This window comes from Berghia stephanieae, chromosome 9 (genome assembly GCF_034508935.2).
Source record: "Berghia stephanieae isolate SIO BIC M18660-M18661 chromosome 9, UCSD_Bste_1.3, whole genome shotgun sequence".
Lineage (NCBI taxonomy): Eukaryota > Metazoa > Mollusca > Gastropoda > Nudibranchia > Aeolidiidae > Berghia > Berghia stephanieae.
In genome coordinates, this window is record NC_088368.1 from 46,665,961 (window position 1) to 46,687,868 (window position 21,908).

The 21,908-nt window shown below is 35.5% G+C and overlaps 1 protein-coding gene across 1 annotated transcript in view; it reads left to right on the forward strand.

The window, feature by feature from the left end:
- The window catches only part of LOC144980355 (vacuolar protein sorting-associated protein 52 homolog), a 68,026-nt gene that overhangs the window by 21,174 nt on the left and 24,944 nt on the right, over positions 1-21,908 (forward strand). The window contains 3 exon segments of the mRNA XM_078928041.1: positions 5,119-5,202; positions 20,075-20,130; positions 20,656-20,791. Coding sequence (XP_078784167.1) covers positions 5,119-5,202; positions 20,075-20,130; positions 20,656-20,791 — 276 coding nt within the window.

Below are 21,908 nucleotides of genomic sequence, written 5' to 3' on the forward strand. Positions count from 1 at the left end.
ATTTACAAGGCAGTCAGAGCGTTGTTCACATAAGGGTGTATTTGGATGCCTTTGATTTTGAAATTGGCTACTCGCATTTGACTTATTAAGTCACACGAAGTAAATACAATTTTTTGGTGTTGAAACATTTTGTGTTGACAAGTTTGGAACAGCAGTAACAAGAAATTTTTGCGAATAATAATGTTTCCCTTAGAAAAAATCTGTTGTTTTGCATGTAAATTGCTACTTTATTCTAGCGAACAGCCATGAGCAGACTCTTTTTGAAATAAAAGTTTGCCATAAAAAGAAATATCTTATGTCACCGTCTTTCCCCGTCTATCCTATACAACCATCCAAACCCTTTGTCATCCCTATCACCTATCATCTGTGAATTCAAAATGATATATAGCATGTCGACAAATTACACGATGGTGTCTCATTGAAAGAAAAGGATGATTTTTCTTTGTCTAATAGAAATCAGCTGATAAGCCGCCATTTTACATATTTTAATTGTTCATACCCATGTATTTCTTCTACAATTGAACAAAAAATCGTTTACATCTTTAACATTTTATATGTGGTCTAGTGGTATGACACTCGCTTTTGGATCGGAAGGTCCTGGGTTCGAGCCTCGCGCTCGGCACATAGTTGAGTCCTTTGAAAAGGCTCTTTACTCACATTCTCTCACCGTACTGAGGTGTAAAATGAGTACCTGGCCGTTAACAGCGTTGTCTTTGTCCGAAAAATTGTAATATCGCCTAACAGGCGTTATGTTCTGTCCTACATGTTAAATGTTGCTGTTGACCAGGGACAACTTGTAAAGCGCATTGAGCACGTTTAGTGGATATTGCGCTATATAAAAGCTCAATTTTAATTTAAGACAAATTCTATCTAATGGCCAGTTAGTATTATCGATATTTCGCTGAGTCTTGATTTAAAGTAACCAATGAAAACTTTAACATTGGCTAATAAATTCATTCAATCGAGAATCAGATGGATAATTCTCGTTCTGCTATCCATAGTCGTGACAATAAATGTTATCATTATAATTTGGCTACCTCATGACGTCAGATGACCTGGTGATAACTATAATATTATTATTAAGTAAATCATCGAATCACGAAATTCGACAAGACGTTGAGTCAAGATTGGCGAGGCTGACCAATGAAATTACCGGTGGGTGGTATCAAAAACACAAAGGTTGAAAATGAAATACCAATATGCACGACACAAAGGGACAGACTTGTGTTCAGATTCTTAGATGCCTAAATGGCCATGTCAATCATGTAACATCTTTAGATGATCTCATCCTACTCTTGCGATTGTCAATCATGACAAAATCCCGCCCACAAACTTTTCATAGGTCCTTCATCAGTTTCAAACTTTTTGCTTGTGTGATGTCAAGACTTTCGCAGAGCAAATTATTGGTTCTTGACCTTTCACCATTACTTTCAGCTTTTCACTGATTGGTTGCTGAGATTGCTTACAGATAAGAGCTTTTCTCGACGACCGTTTGAAAGTTGCGTCACCTTCTTTGTGCCCTTTTGAATTTATTAGTGAGCCGAGGCTCGTTGGAGAAAAAAAAGCCAATGTATGTTTTAGTCAGATTTCAAACAAAGTACATCACTGATCTTGTCTCTGAGAGAAATGAAAAATGATACAGGAATCGAGAAAATCTGACAAAAAATAAATAAGTTACCAAAATAAACAAACAAGCACAAAATCAACTTTCAAAATAATATTTACTCTTAAAACATTTGTTTCTCAACCGATTTTTATGATTCAAAAACTAATGTTCTCCTTCTTAATAGTTGAGTTCAACAGTGCGGTTTTTATATTCTCCACTATGATACTTATTACTTTCAGTTTTTACACAATAAACTGACTCAGAAAGGTGTCAAGTATTATGCATGATTATAACGTAATACTATGACAGCCATGCCTTCGTTTTGGACGGCGTTTGTGACTGGTGGGAGACATGAGAAGCTAGACTCGTGTGAGACGTTTGTCGATCGAGTTAGTTGTATTTTGCTATATTCACAACTTATATACTGTTCTTTTGGTGAAAACGGACGAGGCATTTGCTTTGCGGTTAACCATGGATGAACAGTATGTGAGACAGGCGTATAAGATACTGTCCTTTTGTTGGTTACAGGTAGAGTTATTTGCATGGCTTTAACCAAGAAAGAACAGTATCTCAAAACATTACGCAACATATTACGTCAAAGAAATTGCTGACTAACAGAAAAACGCAATTTATCATTAGCTATTATTTAATGTTAGATGCCTTCCTCCATGATTAAAGAGTTATGAATAAAAAATTGAAATGTGTCGATTGCGCCAAAACTGGTTGGATCTGGGTCAGCCCAGATACTGTCCTTTTGTTGGTTAAGGCAGATCTGTCTGTAGTTCCTGACCTCCCATAGTGGTTAGGGAGCTACTGACTGTGTCTTCTATCCCCCGATACCTACGTGTAGTTCCTGACCTCCCAGAGTAGTCTTGGGAGGTACTTACTATGTCTTCTATCCCCCTATACCTACGTGTAGTTCCTGACCTCCCATAGTAGTCAGGGAGGTACTTACTATGTCTTCTGTCCCCCTATGCCTGTGTGTACACACACACACACACACACACACACACACACACACACACACACACACGTGTCCTTACACATATTTCGGGATAAGTTATTATTATTATTATTATTATTATTATTATTATTATTATTATTATTATTATTATTATTATTATTATTATTATTATTATTATTATTATTAATGGCATTCATATTACTCTCTATACCCATTTCCTTTGCATTTTTATTTGTAGCTTGTGAGTATTTTTATCATATTAAAATAGAAGAGCCTGTTTTTTTTGGGGGTTTTTTTTGTTTGTTTGTTTTTAGATTTACGTAGATATCCACCACCTTTTTTTTTTGGTCTTCGTGAAAAACAGTTTGTCCGATTGATAAAGACATTTTTTTAATGGTCTGTGATATCTATGGCACGATCTGTATTGTATTTCCATGTGCTGTAGTCATTGGTCGCATTGCAAAGTAGTATGTGGGGTTGTTTGACCTCCCGTATTAGGGCAACCAAGTAACTCGCTGTGTCCTCTATCGTAGCCATCGTTATTTGGTTTTTGCACCGCCTAGTGAGTTGTCGTTAGTAGAGCTCATGGAAACTAGTGGTTCCATTGGTTGAACTATTGAATATAACTCGCTATTTGTTTTCTTTTGTGGCCAAATACTGGTCTTTTGACATCATTTTTTGGTCAGTGTCAGGATATAGTTAACGATGGCTACGCCCCTATTCCCTTATATCTGTTTTTTTTTTTTTCCGAGTTGCTTTCTGCCTTTGTCTTTGGATGAGATTGTTTGGTTTTATCCCGGTCCTTGTCAGAGTCTGTAGCAGAAGGGGGAATGGTCAGATGATTAGTATTAGTTATGGGAGATGATTTTTTATTTCATTGTAAATCGTCTCTCTGCTATGCATTGTTAGTTATGTCCTCTTGGATATATTCTCTGAACATTTTAATATATTCCTCATAGAGATCTTGTGCTTGTGTCTGGATGAGACTTTTATGTGATCTCAAACTAAGTACTTTGATAGTGTGCTCTTGGAATCTACATCTGTTTCCTATTTGAACCAATTGCCCTTTGTCGTACCTTTTCTTGGGTGTACTTTAATTATAATTCTAGAACTTTTTACTATCCCATTTTCTTCCTCTGGGTGGGGTTCCTACCTCCCATAGCGGGCAGGGAGGTACTTGCTGTGTCTTTTATCCCCTCTTATCTGTTTTCCAATTGCTTTCTGTCTTTGTCTTGGAATGAGATTGTTTGGTTTTGTCCTGACCTTGGTCAGAGTCCTTGGCTGAGGGGAAACAGTCGAATGTATAGTTATAGTTTTGGGAGATGATATTTTTTTCCTTTTAAATCATCTCTCTGTTATGCATTGTATTAGTGTTTAGTTTACACATTATATTATATGATTGGTAAACATTTGAGTGTGTTCCTCTTAGTTGGGACCTGTGCTTGTGTCTGGATGAAACTTTTAGTGATCTCAAACTAAGTACTTTGATAGAGTGCTTTTGGAATCTACACCTGTTTCTTTTTTGAACCAATTCCCCTTTGCCTTCCCTTTTCTCGGATGCTTTATTGTAATTCTATAACTTTTTATTATCCCATTTTCTTTCTTTTTACTGGCGCTGATATAACCTTAATGTGTTGCAAGTGCTGTAAAACCCTTAAAAACAAAACAAACATTTTCTTCCTTTTCACTGTCGCTGATATGACCTTAATGTGTTGCAAGTGCTGTAAAACCCTTAAAAACAAAACAAACATTTTCTTCCTTTTCACTGTCGCTGATATAACCTTAATGTGTTGCAAGTGCTGTAAAACCCTTAAAAACAAAACAAACATTTTCTTCCTTTTCACTGTCGCTGATATGACCTTAATGTGTTGCAAGTGCTGTAAAACCCTTAAAAACAAAACAAACATTTTCTTCCTTTTCACTGTCGCTGATATAACCTTAATGTGTTGCAAGTGCTGTAAAACCCTTAAAAACAAAACAAAACATTTTCGTCCTTTTCACTGTCGCTGATATAACCTTAATGTGTTGCAAGTGCTGTAAAACCCTTAAAAACAAAACAAACATTTTCTTCCTTTTCACTGTCGCTGATATGACCTTAATGTGTTGCAAGCGCTGTAAAACCCTTAAAAACAAAACAAACATTTTCTTCCTTTTCACTGTCGCTGATATAACCTTAATGTGTTGCAAGTGCTGTAAAACCCTTAAAAACAAAACAAACATTTTCTTCCTTTTCACTGTCGCTGATATAACCTTAATGTGTTGCAAGTGCTGTAAAACCCTTAAAAACAAAACAAACATTTTCTTCCTTTTCACTGTCGCTGATATAACCTTAATGTGTTGCAAGTGCTGTAAAACCCTTCAAATCAATCAAACTGCTGGGTGGACCGAAAAAAAAAATCGGACCTCACCGGGAATAGATCTCGGTTCTTTTGCATGTGATGTGAGTGCTCTACCAACTGTGCTATCTATGACCTCTCCCTTACATTATAAAAGCTGGAATTATTTTATATATATATTTTTCTCCAAAACATTTTGTTGTTTTGTTTAGATTGTATCCGAACAAACCAAGACAAACATAATGAGAACTATGGCTGGCATTTTCTCACAGAGACCTCGCTATTTCTCCAAAATGGTAACACACATCTTATACTGGGCCCTCTTGTTCCTTTGATTTCAAAACACTGAGGAGGAAACGGATTTTAAACCAAAGCCTTCATATCAACTAAGATGGAAAAACGTCTTGCCTTGCATGCTTTTGGCGGTTTTATTTATTTATTTATTATTTTATTTATTAAAACAAAAAAATACTGAGCTTCGCTCTTGGACTGTAATTCTATGATTAAAAAAACAAACAAGCTCAAACTGTGAAAATTACTCTGGGTTTGGGTTCCCAACCTCCCATAGTGGGTAGAGAGGTACTTACTGTGTCTTCTATCCCCCTGTATCTGTTTTCCAACATTGCTTTCTATATTTGTCTTGGATTGAGATGACTTGGTTTTGTCCAGGCCCTGGCCGGATACCCTGGCTGAGAGGGAAACAGTCAGATGTATAGGGTTTGTTTTGGGAGATGATATTTTTTTAAAATCTCTGTTATTGTTATGCTTTGTGTTGTTTTGTTTACAAATTATGGTTCGTAAAACATTTGAGTGTTTTCTTCTTAGTGGGGATCTGTGCTTGTGTCTGAATGAGACTTTTAGGTGATCTCAAACTAAGGACACGGATAGTGTGCTCTTGGAATCTACATCTCATTCCTTATTTGAACCAATTCCCCTTTGTCTTACTTTTTATTCATGTCCTTTTAGTTATACATCTAGAATGTTTCTGCTACCCAATTTTCATCCTCATTACTGGCGCTGATATGACCTTATGAGTGTTGCAAATGCTGTAAAACCCTTAAAAAGGAACAAAACAAACATTAGCTCTTTGACGGGTAATTCTATGATTAAAAAACAAACTTTAGGATGAAATTTACTCGGATTCCATTTTTTCTATTTTTTACACTAGATTGTCAGACCTGCCAACCAGTACGATTAATCGTATTTTAGTACGATTTTTGGACCCCGAATACGTGGATAAGATTTTAGTGGATTTAATACAATTTTTTTAAAGATGTGTGATGTGAAGATGTTGATGATACATTTGATGCATTGATACACACGTGTCGTAGTGATGTGAATGATGTTGATGTACATTGATGCATTGAACACACGTGTCGTACAGTGATGTGATGATGTTGATGATAATTGATGCTTTATACACAGTGTCGTACAGTGATGTGAACTATGTTGATGATACATTTGATGCATTGATACACACGTGTCGTACAGTGATGTGAATGATCTTGATGATATTTGATGCATTGATACACACATGTCGTACAGTGATGAATGTTGTGCTACATTTGATGCATTGATACACACGTGTCGTACACCAACTGTTGACTGTGTTTCTGAATGAATGATGCATCACATTTAATACTATAGTTACCATTTCAGTTGCTTATATGATGCCGGTTTTCACCAATATTTTTCACATACCTTTTTGAGGATTTGCATAGAATTATGCATGTAAGCTTGTTTTATACTTTAAATAATTTCAGATCACATTTAAACTTTTGCCACTTATTAAATAGATAATTCTAAGTTAAAATTTAATTGAACCAACATCTTTGACTATGAAGCCTTCAATTAAAAACTGTATTGCTAATTAACTTAAACATAAATGGGTTAATTCCCTTTATAATAACTAAATTACTCTATTTTGATTTATAAAATTTATAATGATCTTTTTTTTTACTTTATTATTTTGTACGAATCTTGAATTACAAAGTGGGCAGCTTTAAGAACGGTAGTTGGTTCAAAATGAATTTTTTAGAACCATTTTAGAAGTATTTAACTTGTCTCTGCATATTACATACTTTACGAATTTCCCATCATTTGACAAAGTAATAGTATTAGTAGTATATAGAAGTAATAATAGTAGTAGTAGGAGGAGTAGTAGTAGTGAATACTCAAAAAAAAAAAAAAAGAGAGAGAGAGAGAGAGATATGGAAAATATCTTGCTACTGTTGCAAATTGTCATCTATTGAATTGAAGACCACTCTCCCAGATATTTTATCTCAAAACTTTCTCATAACTGATGTACTGGGCTAGCAAAATATCACCATCACAACTTCATCAGCATCTCTTACCATCAACATCATGACATCATCACTTCTACAACTGCCATCACAGCATTGTCACTGCCGCAACCACCACCACATCACTTCTACCACCACCGTCACTAGAGCACCGTCGCTACAACAACCAACTCTTCTTCCACTGACACTAGCATCAATACTACCAACATGTTAAGGGTCTTTTGGTCATTTCTTTGAGTGTTTCGAAAGCAATTTCCTTTGATATTGCAATTTCTGAGCCTTATGCTAATTCTAAATGACCATTAAGTTTTAGTTTCTCGATAAATCGATAGTTTTGTAATCCCTAGAGATTGCTTGAATGATGAAGGTCAGGGTTTATTTTGATTTGGGTTTGGTGTTAGCTTTTGTATAAATTTTTGTATAGGGCGAACTTTTTTTTCCACATGTGCGAACAAAATACACTTTTTTGCTAAAAAATACACTTTTTAGGGTCATGGAATACACTTTTTAGGGTCATGGAATACACTTTTTAGGGTCATGGAATACACTTTTTAGGGTCATGGAATACACTTTTTAGGGTCATGGAATACACTTTTTAGGGTCATGGAATACACTTTTTAGGGTCATGGAATACACTTTTTAGGGACATGGAATACACTTTTTAGGGTCATGGAATACACTTTTTAGGGTCATGGAATACACTTTTTAGGGTCATGGAATACACTTTTTAGGGTCATGGAATACACTTTTTAGGGTCATGGAATACACTTTTTAGGGTCATGGAATACACTTTTTAGGGACATGGAATACACTTTTTAGGGTCATGGAATACACTTTTTAGGGTCATGGAATACACTTTTTAGGGTCATGGAATACACTTTTTAGGGTCATGGAATACACTTTTTAGGGTCATGGAATACACTTTTTAGGGACATGGAATACACTTTTTAGGGTCATGGAATACACTTTTTAGGGTCATGGAATACACTTTTTAGGGTCATGGAATACACTTTTTAGGGTCATGGAATACACTTTTTAGGGTCATGGAATACACTTTTTAGGGTCATGGAATACACTTTTTAGGGTCATGGAATACACTTTTTAGGGACATGGAATACACTTTTTAGGGTCATGGAATACACTTTTTAGGGTCATGGAATACACTTTTTAGGGTCATGGAATACACTTTTTAGGGTCATGGAATACACTTTTTAGGGTCATGGAATACACTTTTTAGGGTCATGGAATACACTTTTTAGGGTCATGGAATACACTTTTTAGGGTCATGGAATACACTTTTTAGGGTCATGGAATACACTTTTTAGGGTCATGGAATACACTTTTTAGGGTCATGGAATACACTTTTTAGGGTCATGGAATACACTTTTTAGGGACATGGAATACACTTTTTAGGGTCATGGAATACACTTTTTAGGGTCATGGAATACACTTTTTAGGGTCATGGAATACACTTTTTAGGGTCATGGAATACACTTTTTAGGGTCATGGAATACACTTTTTAGGGTCATGGAATATACACTTTTTAGGATCATGGAATACACTTTTTAGGGTCATGGAATACACTTTTTAGGGTCATGGAATACACTTTTTAGGGTCATGGAATACACTTTTTAGGGTCATGGAATACACTTTTTAGGGTCATGGAATACACTTTTTAGGGTCATGGAATACACTTTTTAGGGTCATGGAATACACTTTTTAGGGTCATGGAATACACTTTTTAGGGTCATGGAATACACTTTTTAGGGTCATGGAATACACTTTTTAGGGTCATGGAATACACTTTTTAGGGTCATGGAATACACTTTTTAGGGTCATGGAATACACTTTTTAGGGTCATGGAATACACTTTTTAGGGTCATGGAATATACTTTTTAGGGTCATGGAATACACTTTTTAGGGTCATGGAATACACTTTTTAGGGTCATGGAATACACTTTTTATCCTGGGAAGGTTGGCAGGTCTGGGTTGTATTTGTCTTGAGACAAAAATTAATTTTTGATTTAATTTCCAAAATAGTATTCGACGAATTGGGGTTATAAATCTGTTTGTTTGTTTTTCCACAAGGGGATTTTAAAAAAAAACAAAACAGAAAAGCTGTAAAAAATAATTAATAATTAAATAAATTTTTTTTAAATAAAGAAAAAGACAAAACGTCGAACAAAATCTAATAGCAAAAGTAGATACTGGTCGTCCGTCATAGCCAAACAATCCTTGCCTGCACACTGGATCAATTGAGTGCTCTACCAACCAATCCAGGCAGACATAAATGAAGGAAGGTAAAAGTCTTATATTTTCATTTGTTCTGAATCTCTCGTCGTCTTCTTTTCATTCTTAGAATTCTCTCAAAATTTATTATTTTAAAAAAAATCACCCATTTTTGTGTAGGGTTGTTTTTTTTTGGGTTTTTTTTTTTTTTTCAGTATCCTTTTGGAGTCAAAGTGTGGGATTATTTTCTAAAAGTTCTATTAAAAAATGGCCAATCAATAAAAAATATCCCCCCTAGGGCCAATTGAATGTTTTAATGAAAGAAATGATACCATTGGTTCAATTTATAGTACTTTTGTAGAAAGTAGGATTGGATTACATTATTATTTTTGCCTTTCAAGACTGGCCACACAGTGCGGCCATTGGCCAGTAGAACGGATTCTGTTCTGGCCGCACAGAGCGACCAATGGCGCTGATAGAGTCAAATTATTTTTTAAAATCTTTCCGATTCATTTGGTAAGGGGATTGATCGTTCAATGTTGTTTTCTATTTCCCCTCTTCCTCTCCCATTTTTTCTTTTTAAAGCAAAATAAATGGGTGGAAAAAAAAATAGGACGACTGTGCACTCTTTCGACAAATGATTATGGAGAGAACATGAAATTATATTTCTGGGTGGGTTTCCTGACCTCCCACAGTGGGCAGGGAGGCAGTTACTGTGTCTTCTATCCCCCTATACATGTGTGTAGTTCCTGACCTCCCAAAGTGGGCAGGGAGGTACTTACTGTGTCTTCTATCCCCCTATATCTCTGGGTGGGGTTCCTGACCTCCCATAGTGGGCAGGGAGGTACTCACTGCGTCTTCTATCCCCCTATATCCGTTTTCCAAATTGCTTTCTGTCTTTGTCTTGGAATGAGATTATTACTTGGTTTTGTTCTGGCCCTGGCCGGATGATACCCTGACTGAGAGGGAAACAGTCAAATGTATAGTTATAGTTTTGGGAGATGATATTTTTTTGCCTTGTAAACCATGTCTGTTATGCACTGTATTATGTTTCCTTTATATTATATATGATTTGTAAAACATTTGAGTGTATTCTTATTAGTAGGGACCTATGCTTGTGTCTGGATGAGACTTTTAGGTGATCTCAAACTAAGTACTTTGATAGTGTGCTCTTGAAATCTACATCTGTTTCCTATTTGAACCAATTCCCCTTTGTCTTACCTTTTCTTGGATGCTTTAATTGTAATTCTAAAACGTTTTACTATCCCATTTTCTTCCTTTTTTACTGGTGCTGATATGACCTTAATGTGCTGCAAGCGCCGTAAAACACTTAAAGCGGGTGGTTGGATGGGAGCATCACCCTTGAATCGTATACCTATGATGTTCGCATGGGTGTACGATCCGATAGTGATGTTGTTTCTTCTTCTCTTTACTAGACTATCCTGCTTCTTTGGTTTGTGATTGTATTTTTGACAGGGGATTTTTTTTTTTCTGTAAATCTTCTGCCTGTTTGTTCTTGGTTATTTATAATTTAGCTTATGATATCTTTAGGTTATGATTTTGATTTACATTTGTACTATTTTTGTTAGATTGCTTGTTTTTTTTGTTTCAGCGGTCTCTCATATAACCTCAATTGTGTTGGAAGAGACCTAAAGCAACAAACAAACAAACAAACAAAAAACAAAAACACTTAAAAACACTAACAAACAAACTTATCCATTTCTGGAAAATGACATAGGGCATTGCCATAGACGAATGCATTTCTGAAAATAATTAAGCAAATGAATAATAAGAAAGAAATACAATGACATAGAAGTAAACAATAAGAAGTTAAACAAACGAAACACATTAAAAAAAAACCCCCAAAAAAACAAAAAATTAATAAAAACAATCTCTCATACCGCCCAAACTCTCTCTTCCTCTCTCTTCCTCTCTCTCTCTCTTCCTCTCTCTCTCTCTTCCTCTCTCTCTCTCTTCCTCTCTCTCTCTCTTCCCCTCTCTCTCTCTCTCTCTCTCTCTCTCTCTCTCTCTCTCTCTCTCTCTCTCTTCCCCTCTCTCTCTCTCTCTCTCTTTCTCTCTCTCTCTCTCTCTTTCTCTTTTTTTTTTTCAGTCATACACACTCACAGACTGACAAACGTCCATTTTCTTCTCTTCTTATCACCCGTACCATGCCTTGTGATTCTCTATAGCAATAGACTAGTCCATTGAAATTCCTCTTCCGTTTTCTCCAAATGTTTTATTCCTAACCTGTAATATTGTCCCTTTCTGTTACAGAAAGAACTAGCCAAGCTGGTAAACCTTATGGTCATTCCTATATATATATATATATATATATATATATATATATATATATATATATATATATATATATATATATATATATATATATATATATATATATATATACATAAACATTTCAAGTATGAGTTTCTACAATATTGTTTGAGAGCTAACGCTTGAAACAATATTGTAATTATACTTGAAATATTTTATAATAAATAGCTCCTTTTATCTAAAAGTTGAGCACTATTATTTCACGGTGTTTGATTTTATATATATATATATATATATATATATATATATATATATATATATATATATATATATATATATATATATATATATATATATATATATATATATATATATATATATATATATATATATTTATATATAGATATATATATATATATATATATATATATATATATATATATAAAATATACATACATAATTATACACACACACATACACACACACACACTAGCACAGACCTGCCTATTTCTACGAACATTTGGTAAAAATATTAACTTTTGGCTCCAGCTACAGAACAGCATTGGCCTCTTTGCCTCAATCAATCTTGTAGAAAAGGAAAGTCTAGTTCCTCAGAACCTATAGTCAGGTCTTTGGAGCATTTTTGGATCATTCTGAGGGAAAATTATTTATTTGTAAAGCTATTTAAAGTGACTTTCTCTTTCTCCCCCTTGAAAACCATGATTTTTTAAATTTTCAATGAGGCAGGTCTATATATATATATATATATATATCATCTTACGTCTATGGTGTTTCACCTTCGGCTTCAGGGGATTTTACCATTATTTCCTCCCTTTTTTTTTTCTGCCTTAAACATAATGTGCTTTGGTTTTTTTATTTTCTTTATTGCGTTTGTGACCAACCGACGCGTTCATATTATATGCAAGTCTGACACCCGAATAAAATTATGGGCCTAGGTTGACGTCATCATGGACAATATTTTGCGTCATTTTTATGGTTGAGATTTCCATTACAACAATGAGCCCATAATGATTTTGGTTATCAGACCTGAAAATAGGTGCACGTCGGTCGGGATGGTTTAGGTGACGTCGCACCTTATGTGGTTCCTAAATCATTGTATGTGTGTGTATGTAACTCGGCCTTCGGAGGACGAATAATGAATTGGTTGCTTATTTAATTGTAAGGTGGATTAACTATTGTAGGAGGAGGACGGGACGGATAGGCAGATAATTTGGGTTATTAATTAATCAAGGGGGGTTCCTGACCTCCCATAGTGGGCAGGGAGGTACCTACATACTGTTTCTATCCCCTTATATCTGTTTTCTAACATGCTTTCTGTCTTGGTCTTGGAATGAGATTACTTAGTTTTTTTCCTGGCCCTGGTCGGAGTCCTAGCTGGGAGGGAAACAGTCAAATGCATAGTTATTGTTTTGGGAGATGATATTTTTATCCTTGTAAATCACCTGTCTGTTATGTATTATTATTATATTTGTTATTTTCAATGTATAATGTAAGCATTTGAGTGTAATAATCTGTGTTGGATTTTGTGCTTGTGTCCGGATGAGACTTATAGGTGATCTCAAACTAATAGATAGTATGCGCTTGGCTAAGAAGCTCATAACATTGCCATCCGGAAGTATAACGGACCAACACACACAACTGTATGTATCCATGAACGTTTATAGTCAGGTTAATACAGTTCAGTGAGCATTACTCATAAACGCGGATGGCAAAAACCAATAACAAAGACCTGTAGGACGTCATCTTCGATCTATCTATACATTGGTGGTATGCTCTTGGAATCTACATCTGATCCCTATTTGTTCCCAGTTCCCCTCTGTCTTACTTTCTCTTGGTTGCTTTAATTGTAATTCTAGAACTTTTTACTATCCCATTTTCTTCCTTTTTACTGGCGCTGATATAACCTAAATGTGTTGCAAGCGCCGTAAAACCCTTAAAAACAAAAAAAACCGAAAGATATGGATTTTTTTTTTAAAGATAAAGATAACTATTAGATCAATAAAAATAGATTAAATTCTCATAATTGATGGTGGTGGTGAATTTTTGTATATGATTTAATACGGTAAAAGTTGCTGAAAACGATAGGGGCTGCCTGAAGCCGGAAGCCGGTGATTGTGGAAATACTAATGAAAGAGTGAAAAATGGAGAGGCTTCGTATGGGAGCGAGACAGGCAATGGACGTTTCGGGTACAAACCCTTCGTCAGCACAACAATACACAAGTTAACGTGGAAAACAAATAAAATAAAATAATATAAAATGCAAAATAACTTGTGTACCGTCTGTACTCAATGGTGGTTGCAGTATGAAGGGGTACAGACGACTTTGTGGTCTAGTGGTATGTTTTGGATTGTATTTTATTTTGTTTTCCACGTTAATTTTGTGTATTGATGTGCTGACGAAGGGTTTGTACCCGAAACGTCCATTGTCTGTATCGTTCCTATAAGAAGGTTCTCCATTTTCCCTCTTACGTTAGTAAAAGTTGTTGTGCTACACATTAATTTTGCCTGTGTCGTCTGTGTGTGTTTGTGTGTATGTGTTGTAGTGTAAATGCTACTCGACACACCAACCCTAATTCCTTTGGTTGTGAGTGCTGATATGGGGGTCTGGTGCTTTTATATCATCTTGCTAGTAAATAATGTTGTGAGGTTGTTTGCAAACTTACTAACTTCTTACCTACTTTATTATCCGAACCAGCGACCACCTGAGCTCTTGCGGGTGGTTGGATGGGAGCATCACCCTTGAATCATATACCTATGATGTTCGCATGGGTGTACGATCCGATAATGATGTCGTTTCTTCTTCTCTTTACTAGCCTATCCTGCTTCTTTGGTTTGTGATTGTATTTTTGACAGGGGATATTTTTTTTCTGTAAATCTTCTGCCTGTTTGTTCTTGGTTATTTATAATTTAGCTTATGATATCTTTAGGTTATGATTTTGATTGACATTTGTACTATTTTTGTTAGATTGCTTGTTTTTTGTTTCAGCGGTCTCTCATATAACCTCAATTGTGTTGGAAGAGACCTAAAGCAACAAACAAACAAACAAACCACCTGAGCTCTAGCCCTTTGGTATTGTGCCATGACGTAAAAGTTAGACGTCTTTTGTAGTTGTTCCAGGTGTTGTCATAAACAAAATTGAATATAACATACATGCCGAATCTTACGAACTTTTCGTAATTTTTCGAATTTTAGACAAATTTCATGGCCAAATGCTAAATTTTAGGGAAAATTACGAATTTTTAATTCTTAGTCATACTTAATGATGATAATAATAATAATAATAATAATAATAATAATAATAATAATAATAATAATAATAATAATAATAATAATAATAAATAATAATAATAATAATAATAATAATAATAATAAAGGGAAGAAGAAGAGAAGAACAACAACTACTACTACTAATATTACTACTAATATTACTACTATAATAATGATGATAATAATTATATTGTGGTTGTTTATACACAATTTAAGAAATTACGAATTTCCTTGTCAAATTACTAAAAATTGACTTTAAAAATACTAAATTTGAAGTCTTCAATTTGGCATGTCTGATATAACAGCTTTTTGAAGAATTGAAAAAAAAAACGCTTCTCCAGCCAATAAAAATGAATAATAAAAACATTTAATACATCCCTTAGAATCCTGGGTGTGGTTCCTGACCTCCCATACTGGGCAGGCTGGGTGTGGTTCCTGACCTCCCATACTGGGCAGGCTGGGTGTGTCTTCTGACCTCCCATACTGGGCAGGCTGGTCATGGTTCCTGACCTCCCATACTGGGCAGGCTGGGTGTGGTTCCTGACCTCCCATACTGGGCAGGCTGGGTGTGGTTCCTGACCTCCCATACTGGGCAAGGCTGGGTGTGGTTCCTGACCTCCCTCCCTCCCATACTGGGCAGGCTGGGTGTGGTTCCTGACCTCCCATACTGGGCAGGCTGGGTGTGGTTCCTGACCTCCTATACTGGGCAGGGAGGTACTTAATGTGTCTTCTATCCCCCTGTATGTTTTCCAACATGCTTTCTGTCTTTGTCTTGGAATGAGATTACTTAGTCTTGACCTGACCCTTGCCAGAGTTGTTTGCTGGGAGGGAAACAGTGGAATGTATTGTTATAGTTTTTTTTCCCTTGTAAGTCATCTCTCTTATGTACAATTATTTTTTAAATTCTTAGCATATGATTTGTAAACATTTGAGTGTATTCCTCTTAGTGGGGACTTGTGCTAGTGTATGGGTGAGACTCAAACCAAATACACTGTTAGTGTGCTCTCGGAGTCTACACCTTTTCTCCAATTGAACCATTTCCCCTTGTCTAACTTTTTCTTCAAGTCCTTTTAATTGTACATCTAGAATGTTTTTACTATCAAATTTGCTTCCTTTTTACTGGCGCTGATATGACCTAAATGTGTTGCATGCGCCGTAAAAACCTGAAAAACAAAAAGGAAAAAACGATCAGGGACACATGGCAGAGAAATTTTAGGCATATCTTGTTCACTAGTAAAAGAACCTTGAAATTTCAATGTACTATTCATAAAAAAAAAAACTGAGTTTCTATATAGCACAATATCCACTAAACGTGCTCAAAGCGCTTTACAAAGGGTGTACCTAACCAACAACAACACATAAAACATGTAGAACGAGACATGACGTCTGTTAGGCGATATTACAATTTTTTATTTTTATTCCGACAGAGACAATGCTGTTGAAGATCAGGTACTCTTTTTACATTTGAGTACGGTGAGTGAATGTGAGTAAAGAACATTTTCCAACGACTCAACTGTGCGCCGAGCGAGGCTTGACTAACACAAGACCACAAAGACGCACTTGCACACTGCCAGGTCTAGAATTTCTCTGCTATTTGTCTGGATTTTAAATGGTGTTTTACACGTTTTCATTGGGTCTGTTATTGGCTGGAGAAGGGTTTTGAGTCTGAAACACTCCATGCTTTGGTACCTTGTTCTTTTTTTGAAGCAGTTGAATTCATTTTTGTTCATTAATTTTTATAGACCACAGCTTCTTGCAGCTTGTTTGTCAGAAAGGTTTTGGTCTCACAAGGCTTATTATTGTTTATAAAAATATTAATAATAATAATAATAATATTTATAATAATAATAATAATAATAATAATAATAATAATAATAATAATAATAATAATAATAATAATTAATAATTATATTAATAATTATATTAATAATTATATTAATAATTATATTAATAATAATAATAATAAAAATAATAATAATAATAATAATAATAATAATAATAATTATTATTATTATTATTATATATTATTATTATTATTATTATTATTATTATATTATATTAATAATAATTATAATAATAATAATAATAATAATAATAATAATAATAATAGTTATAATAATAATAATAATAATTATAATAGTTATAATAATTATAATAATAGTTATAATAGTAATGATAATAATAATGATAATGATAATGATAATGATAATAATGATAATAGTTATAATGATAATTATAATAATTATAATATTCATCCAAAAAGGAAATTTTTGTACAGACGTATAAAATGTCGACAATTATACAAACATAAACATAATATACGTAAATATAATGTGGTAAAGTAAAATTTGGTAATAGGTATATATATATATATAGTGTAATAATATTGTAAGCTGTCAGAATACTTACATAGTGTAAATTTCAAGGGACATACAGATTATAACAGTGTAAAGATATTGCTATCTAGTAAAGTGTTTATTGATGTCAACATTCAAGAAAAAAAAGTTGTAAAAAGCTAAGAATTAGATACAGTATAATAATATTGTAAATTGACTGAGAAAAATTACACAGTATTAATTACCTGGCACATATATATTAAATAGGTAATTGTAAAGTTGTAGTAAGCGATTTTATAAATTGATGTTTTAACGGTGGCTGGTGGATGGTTAACACATAAATCAAAGTTATGCTGATCTCCTTTCACAAATTTTATTCTGGGTGGGGTTCCTGACCTCCCATAGTGGGCAGGGGTGGGGGGGGGGGGGGTACTTACTGTGTCTTCTGTCCCCCTATACCTGAGTGTAGTTCCTGACCTCCCATAGTGGGCAGGGAGGTGCTTACTGTGTCTTCTGTCCCCCTATACCTGAGTGTAGTTCCTCACCTCCCATAGTGGGCAGGGAGGTGCTTACTGTGTCTTCTGTCCCCCTATATCTGTTTTCCAATATGCTGTCTCTCTTTGTCTTGGTTTGGGATTAACTTGGTTTTGTCCTTGCCCTGGCCGGATACCCTGGCTGTGAGGGAAACAGTCGAATGTATAGTTATAGTTTAGGGAGATATTTTTTTGTCTTGTAAATCATCTCTCTGTTATGCACTGTATTGTTTTATTTATATTATATATGATTTGTAAAACATTGCAGTGTGTTCCTTTTAGTGGAGACCTTTGCTTGTGTCTGGGTGAGACTTTTAGGTGATATCAGACTAAGTACATTCATAGTGTGTTTTGAAATCTACACTTGTTTCCTATTTGAACCAATTCCCCTTTGCCTGACCGTTTCTTGGTTGCTTTAATTGTAATTCTAGAACATTTTACTATCCCATTTTCTTCCTTTTTACTGGCGCTGATATGACCTTAATATGCTGCAAGTGCTGTAAGATGCTTAAAAACAAAAGACAAAACAAATTTTATTGAAAGAAAGAAACAGATAATGGCCGATTCTGCCAAATGCTGGACAGCTGGGTGTAAAGAACAGAACAAGATTCTGATAAATACCATATCAAATATTAGTATTTAATATAAACTATATAAAAATGACTGGGTGGTGTTCCTGACCTCCCATAGTGGGCAGGGAGGTACATACTGTGTCTTCTATCCCCTTATATCTGTTTTCCAACATGCTTTCTGTCTTTGTCTCGGAATGAGATTACTTGGTTTTGCCCTGGCGCTGGTCGGAGTCCTAGCTGGGAGGGAAACAGTCAAATGCATAGTTATTGTTTTGGGAGATGATGTTTTTTTCCTTTTAAATCATCTCTGTTATGTATTATTATTATTGTTATTTCCAATGTATAATGTAAGCATTTGAGTGTATTCCTCTATGTTGGATTTTGTGCTTGTGTCCGGATGAGACTTATAGGTGATCTCAAACTCAGTACATTGGTGGTATGCTCTTGGAATCTATATCTGATCCCTATTTGTTCCTAGTTCCCCTACGTCTTACTTTTTCTTGGGTACTTTAATTGTAATTCTATAACTTTTTACTATCCCATTTTCTTCCTTTTTCTGGGTGGGGTTCCTACTTCCCATAGTGGGCAGGGAGGTACTTGCTGTGTCTTCTATCCCCTCTTATGTTTTCCAATAGCCTTCTGTCTTTGTCTTGGAGTGAGATTGCTTGGTTTTGTCCTGACCTTGGTCGGAGTCCTTGGCTGAGAGGGAAACAGTCGAATGTATAGTTATTGCCTTGGGAGATGATGTTTTTTCCTTGTAAATCATCTCTCTGTTATGTACTGTATTATGTTTTATTTACATATTATATTTGATTTGTTAACGTTTGAGTGTATTCCTTTTAGTGCGGACCTGTGCTTGTGTCTGGATGAGACTTTTAGGTGATCTCAAACTAAGTACTTTGATGGTGTGCTCTTGGAATCTACATCTGTTTCCTATTTGAACAAATTCCCCTTTGTCTTACCTTTTCTTGGGTGCTTTAATTGAATTCTATAACTTTTTACTATCCCATTTCTTTCTTTTTACTGGCGCTGATATGACCTGAATGTGTTGCAAGCGCCGTAAAACCCTCAAAAACAAACAAAAACATCTTCCTTTTTACTGGCGCTGATATAACCTAAATGTGTTGGAAGCGCCGTAAAACCCTTAAAAAAAAAACAAATATAAAAATGAACGGTAAATAATAATAATAATAATAATAATAATAATAATAATAATAATAATAATAATAATAATAATATTGAAATGTATTTATATTGCGCCCAATCCTCTATACAATAAAGCTCTAGGCGCATAACAATAACTTCAATCCATTCAAATTTCTCTCTCTCTCTCTCTCTCTCTCTCTCTCTCTCTCTCTCTCTCTCTCTCTCTCTCTCTCTCTCTCTCTCACTCTCTCTCTCTCACTCTCTGCCTCCCTCTCTGCCTCCCTCTCTGTCTCTCTCTCACTCTCTGTCTCTATCTCTCTCTTTCTCTCTCTCTCTTGCCATCTCTCTCTATTCTATGTAATCTGTTTCTGTTGGTCAGGGACCCTTTGTAAAGCGTTTTGATCACGTTTAGTGGATATCCCACTATAGAAAAGCTCTTATGTTTTTATTTTATTTTTTTTTCTGTTATATTTTCTCTTGTTTTAGTTTGAAGAAGCTGCCACAAGGGACGATTTGATGGGGCTGGAGGACAACGCCAAGAAAGATATCCTTTGGGTTGAAATCACTTTAAAAAATACAAAATCCAAAATCCCCCCCCCCCCCCCCAAAAAAAAAAAAACAAAAAACAAAACAAAACAACAAACCAATACGAGATCCTGGCATAAGATTTGATTTCTCAGGCCTGCTTGCTGTTCGTATTAAGAAACTGGGGTCTTCTAAGTGTGGACTTGTGCTTGTGTCTGGATGAGACTTTTAGGTGATCTCAAACTAAGTATACTGATATTGTGCTCTTAGAATCTACATCTGTTACCTATTTGAGCCAATTCCTCTTTGTCTTACTTTTTTGTTTGTTTGTGGTGCTTTAATTTTGATTGTCTTATTATTTGACTAACCTATTTTCTTCCTTTTTTTTTACTTGCGCTGGAATGTCTTAAATGCAAAAACAAGCACCGTAAAACCCTTAAAAACAAAGAATGGTTGTCATGATCATGATTATTACCATTATCATTATGATTGTCATCATCATCATTATTGTTTCATTCCGCTATGTTTCCTTGACTTGCTTCAAGTTTCTTCTCCTCCAAACCCAGTCTAAAGAATCGTGCCACAGTGTTCACACTCAGCAATCGTGGGGACGTGTTGACGACACAGTTGGAGGCTCCTGTCATTGTGCCCCATGCTGCCGCCAAGACGGAGGCTAGGGTATGTTGGGGATGTGATAGTGGTGGTGTGATGGGGTGGTGGTGTGATGGGGGTGGTGGTGGTGGTGGGGGTGGTGGTGGTGGTGGGGGTGGTGGGGGTGGTGGTGTGATGGTGGAAGTGGTGGTGGGGGTGGTGGTGGTGGTGGTGGTGGTGTGATGGGGGTAGTGGTGGGGGTGTGATGGGGGTGGTGGTGGTGGTGGTGGGGGTGGTGGTGGTGGTGATGGTTGTTGTGGTGGTGGTAAGTTATTGTACATCTTGCTTTCAGCCACCAAAGCGACTGACTTCCCATAGTGAACAGGGAGGTACTTACTGTGTCCTCTATCACCCTATATCTATTTTTCAACATGCTTTCTGTCTTTGTCTTGGAATGAGATTACTTGGTTTTGTCCTGGCCCTGGCTGGATACTCTGGCTGGGAGGTAATCCGTCAAATGAATTGTTAGTTTTGGGAGATGATATTTATTTTCCATGTAAATCATCTCTCTGTTATGTACTGTATTATTTTTCCTTTTACATATATATGATTTGTAAACATTTGAGTGTGTTCCTCTTGTCGGGGACCTGTGCTTATGTCTGGATGAGATATTTAGTGATCTCAAACTAAGTACTTTGATAGTGTGCTCTTGGAATCTACATCTGTTGCCTATTTGAATCAATTCCCCTTTGTCTGCCTTATTCTTGGATGCTTTAATTTGTAATTCTAGAACTTTTTACTATCCCATTTTGTTCCTTTTTACTGGCGCTGATATGACCTAAATGTGTTGCAAGCGCCGTAAATCCCTTAAAAAAAACATACAAAACCCAACAAAAAAACAAAAACAAAACATAATAGGCAAGGAGGCCACTTACTGTGTCTTCTATACCACAAGGAGGCCACTTACTGTGTCTTCTATACCACAAGGAGGCCACTTACTGTGTCTTCTATACCACAAGGAGGCCACTTACTGTGTCTTCTATACCACAAGGAGGCCGCTTACTATGTCTTCTATAACAAGATATGAAGTGAGTAGAAAAGTGCCAGAAGACAATAGAGAATAAAAATTTATTTCGCGGCGGTGGTGGGGTTTGAACCTGCGACCTTACTGGTACGACAACTCCGCCTGGCAGGTGAGAGCGTG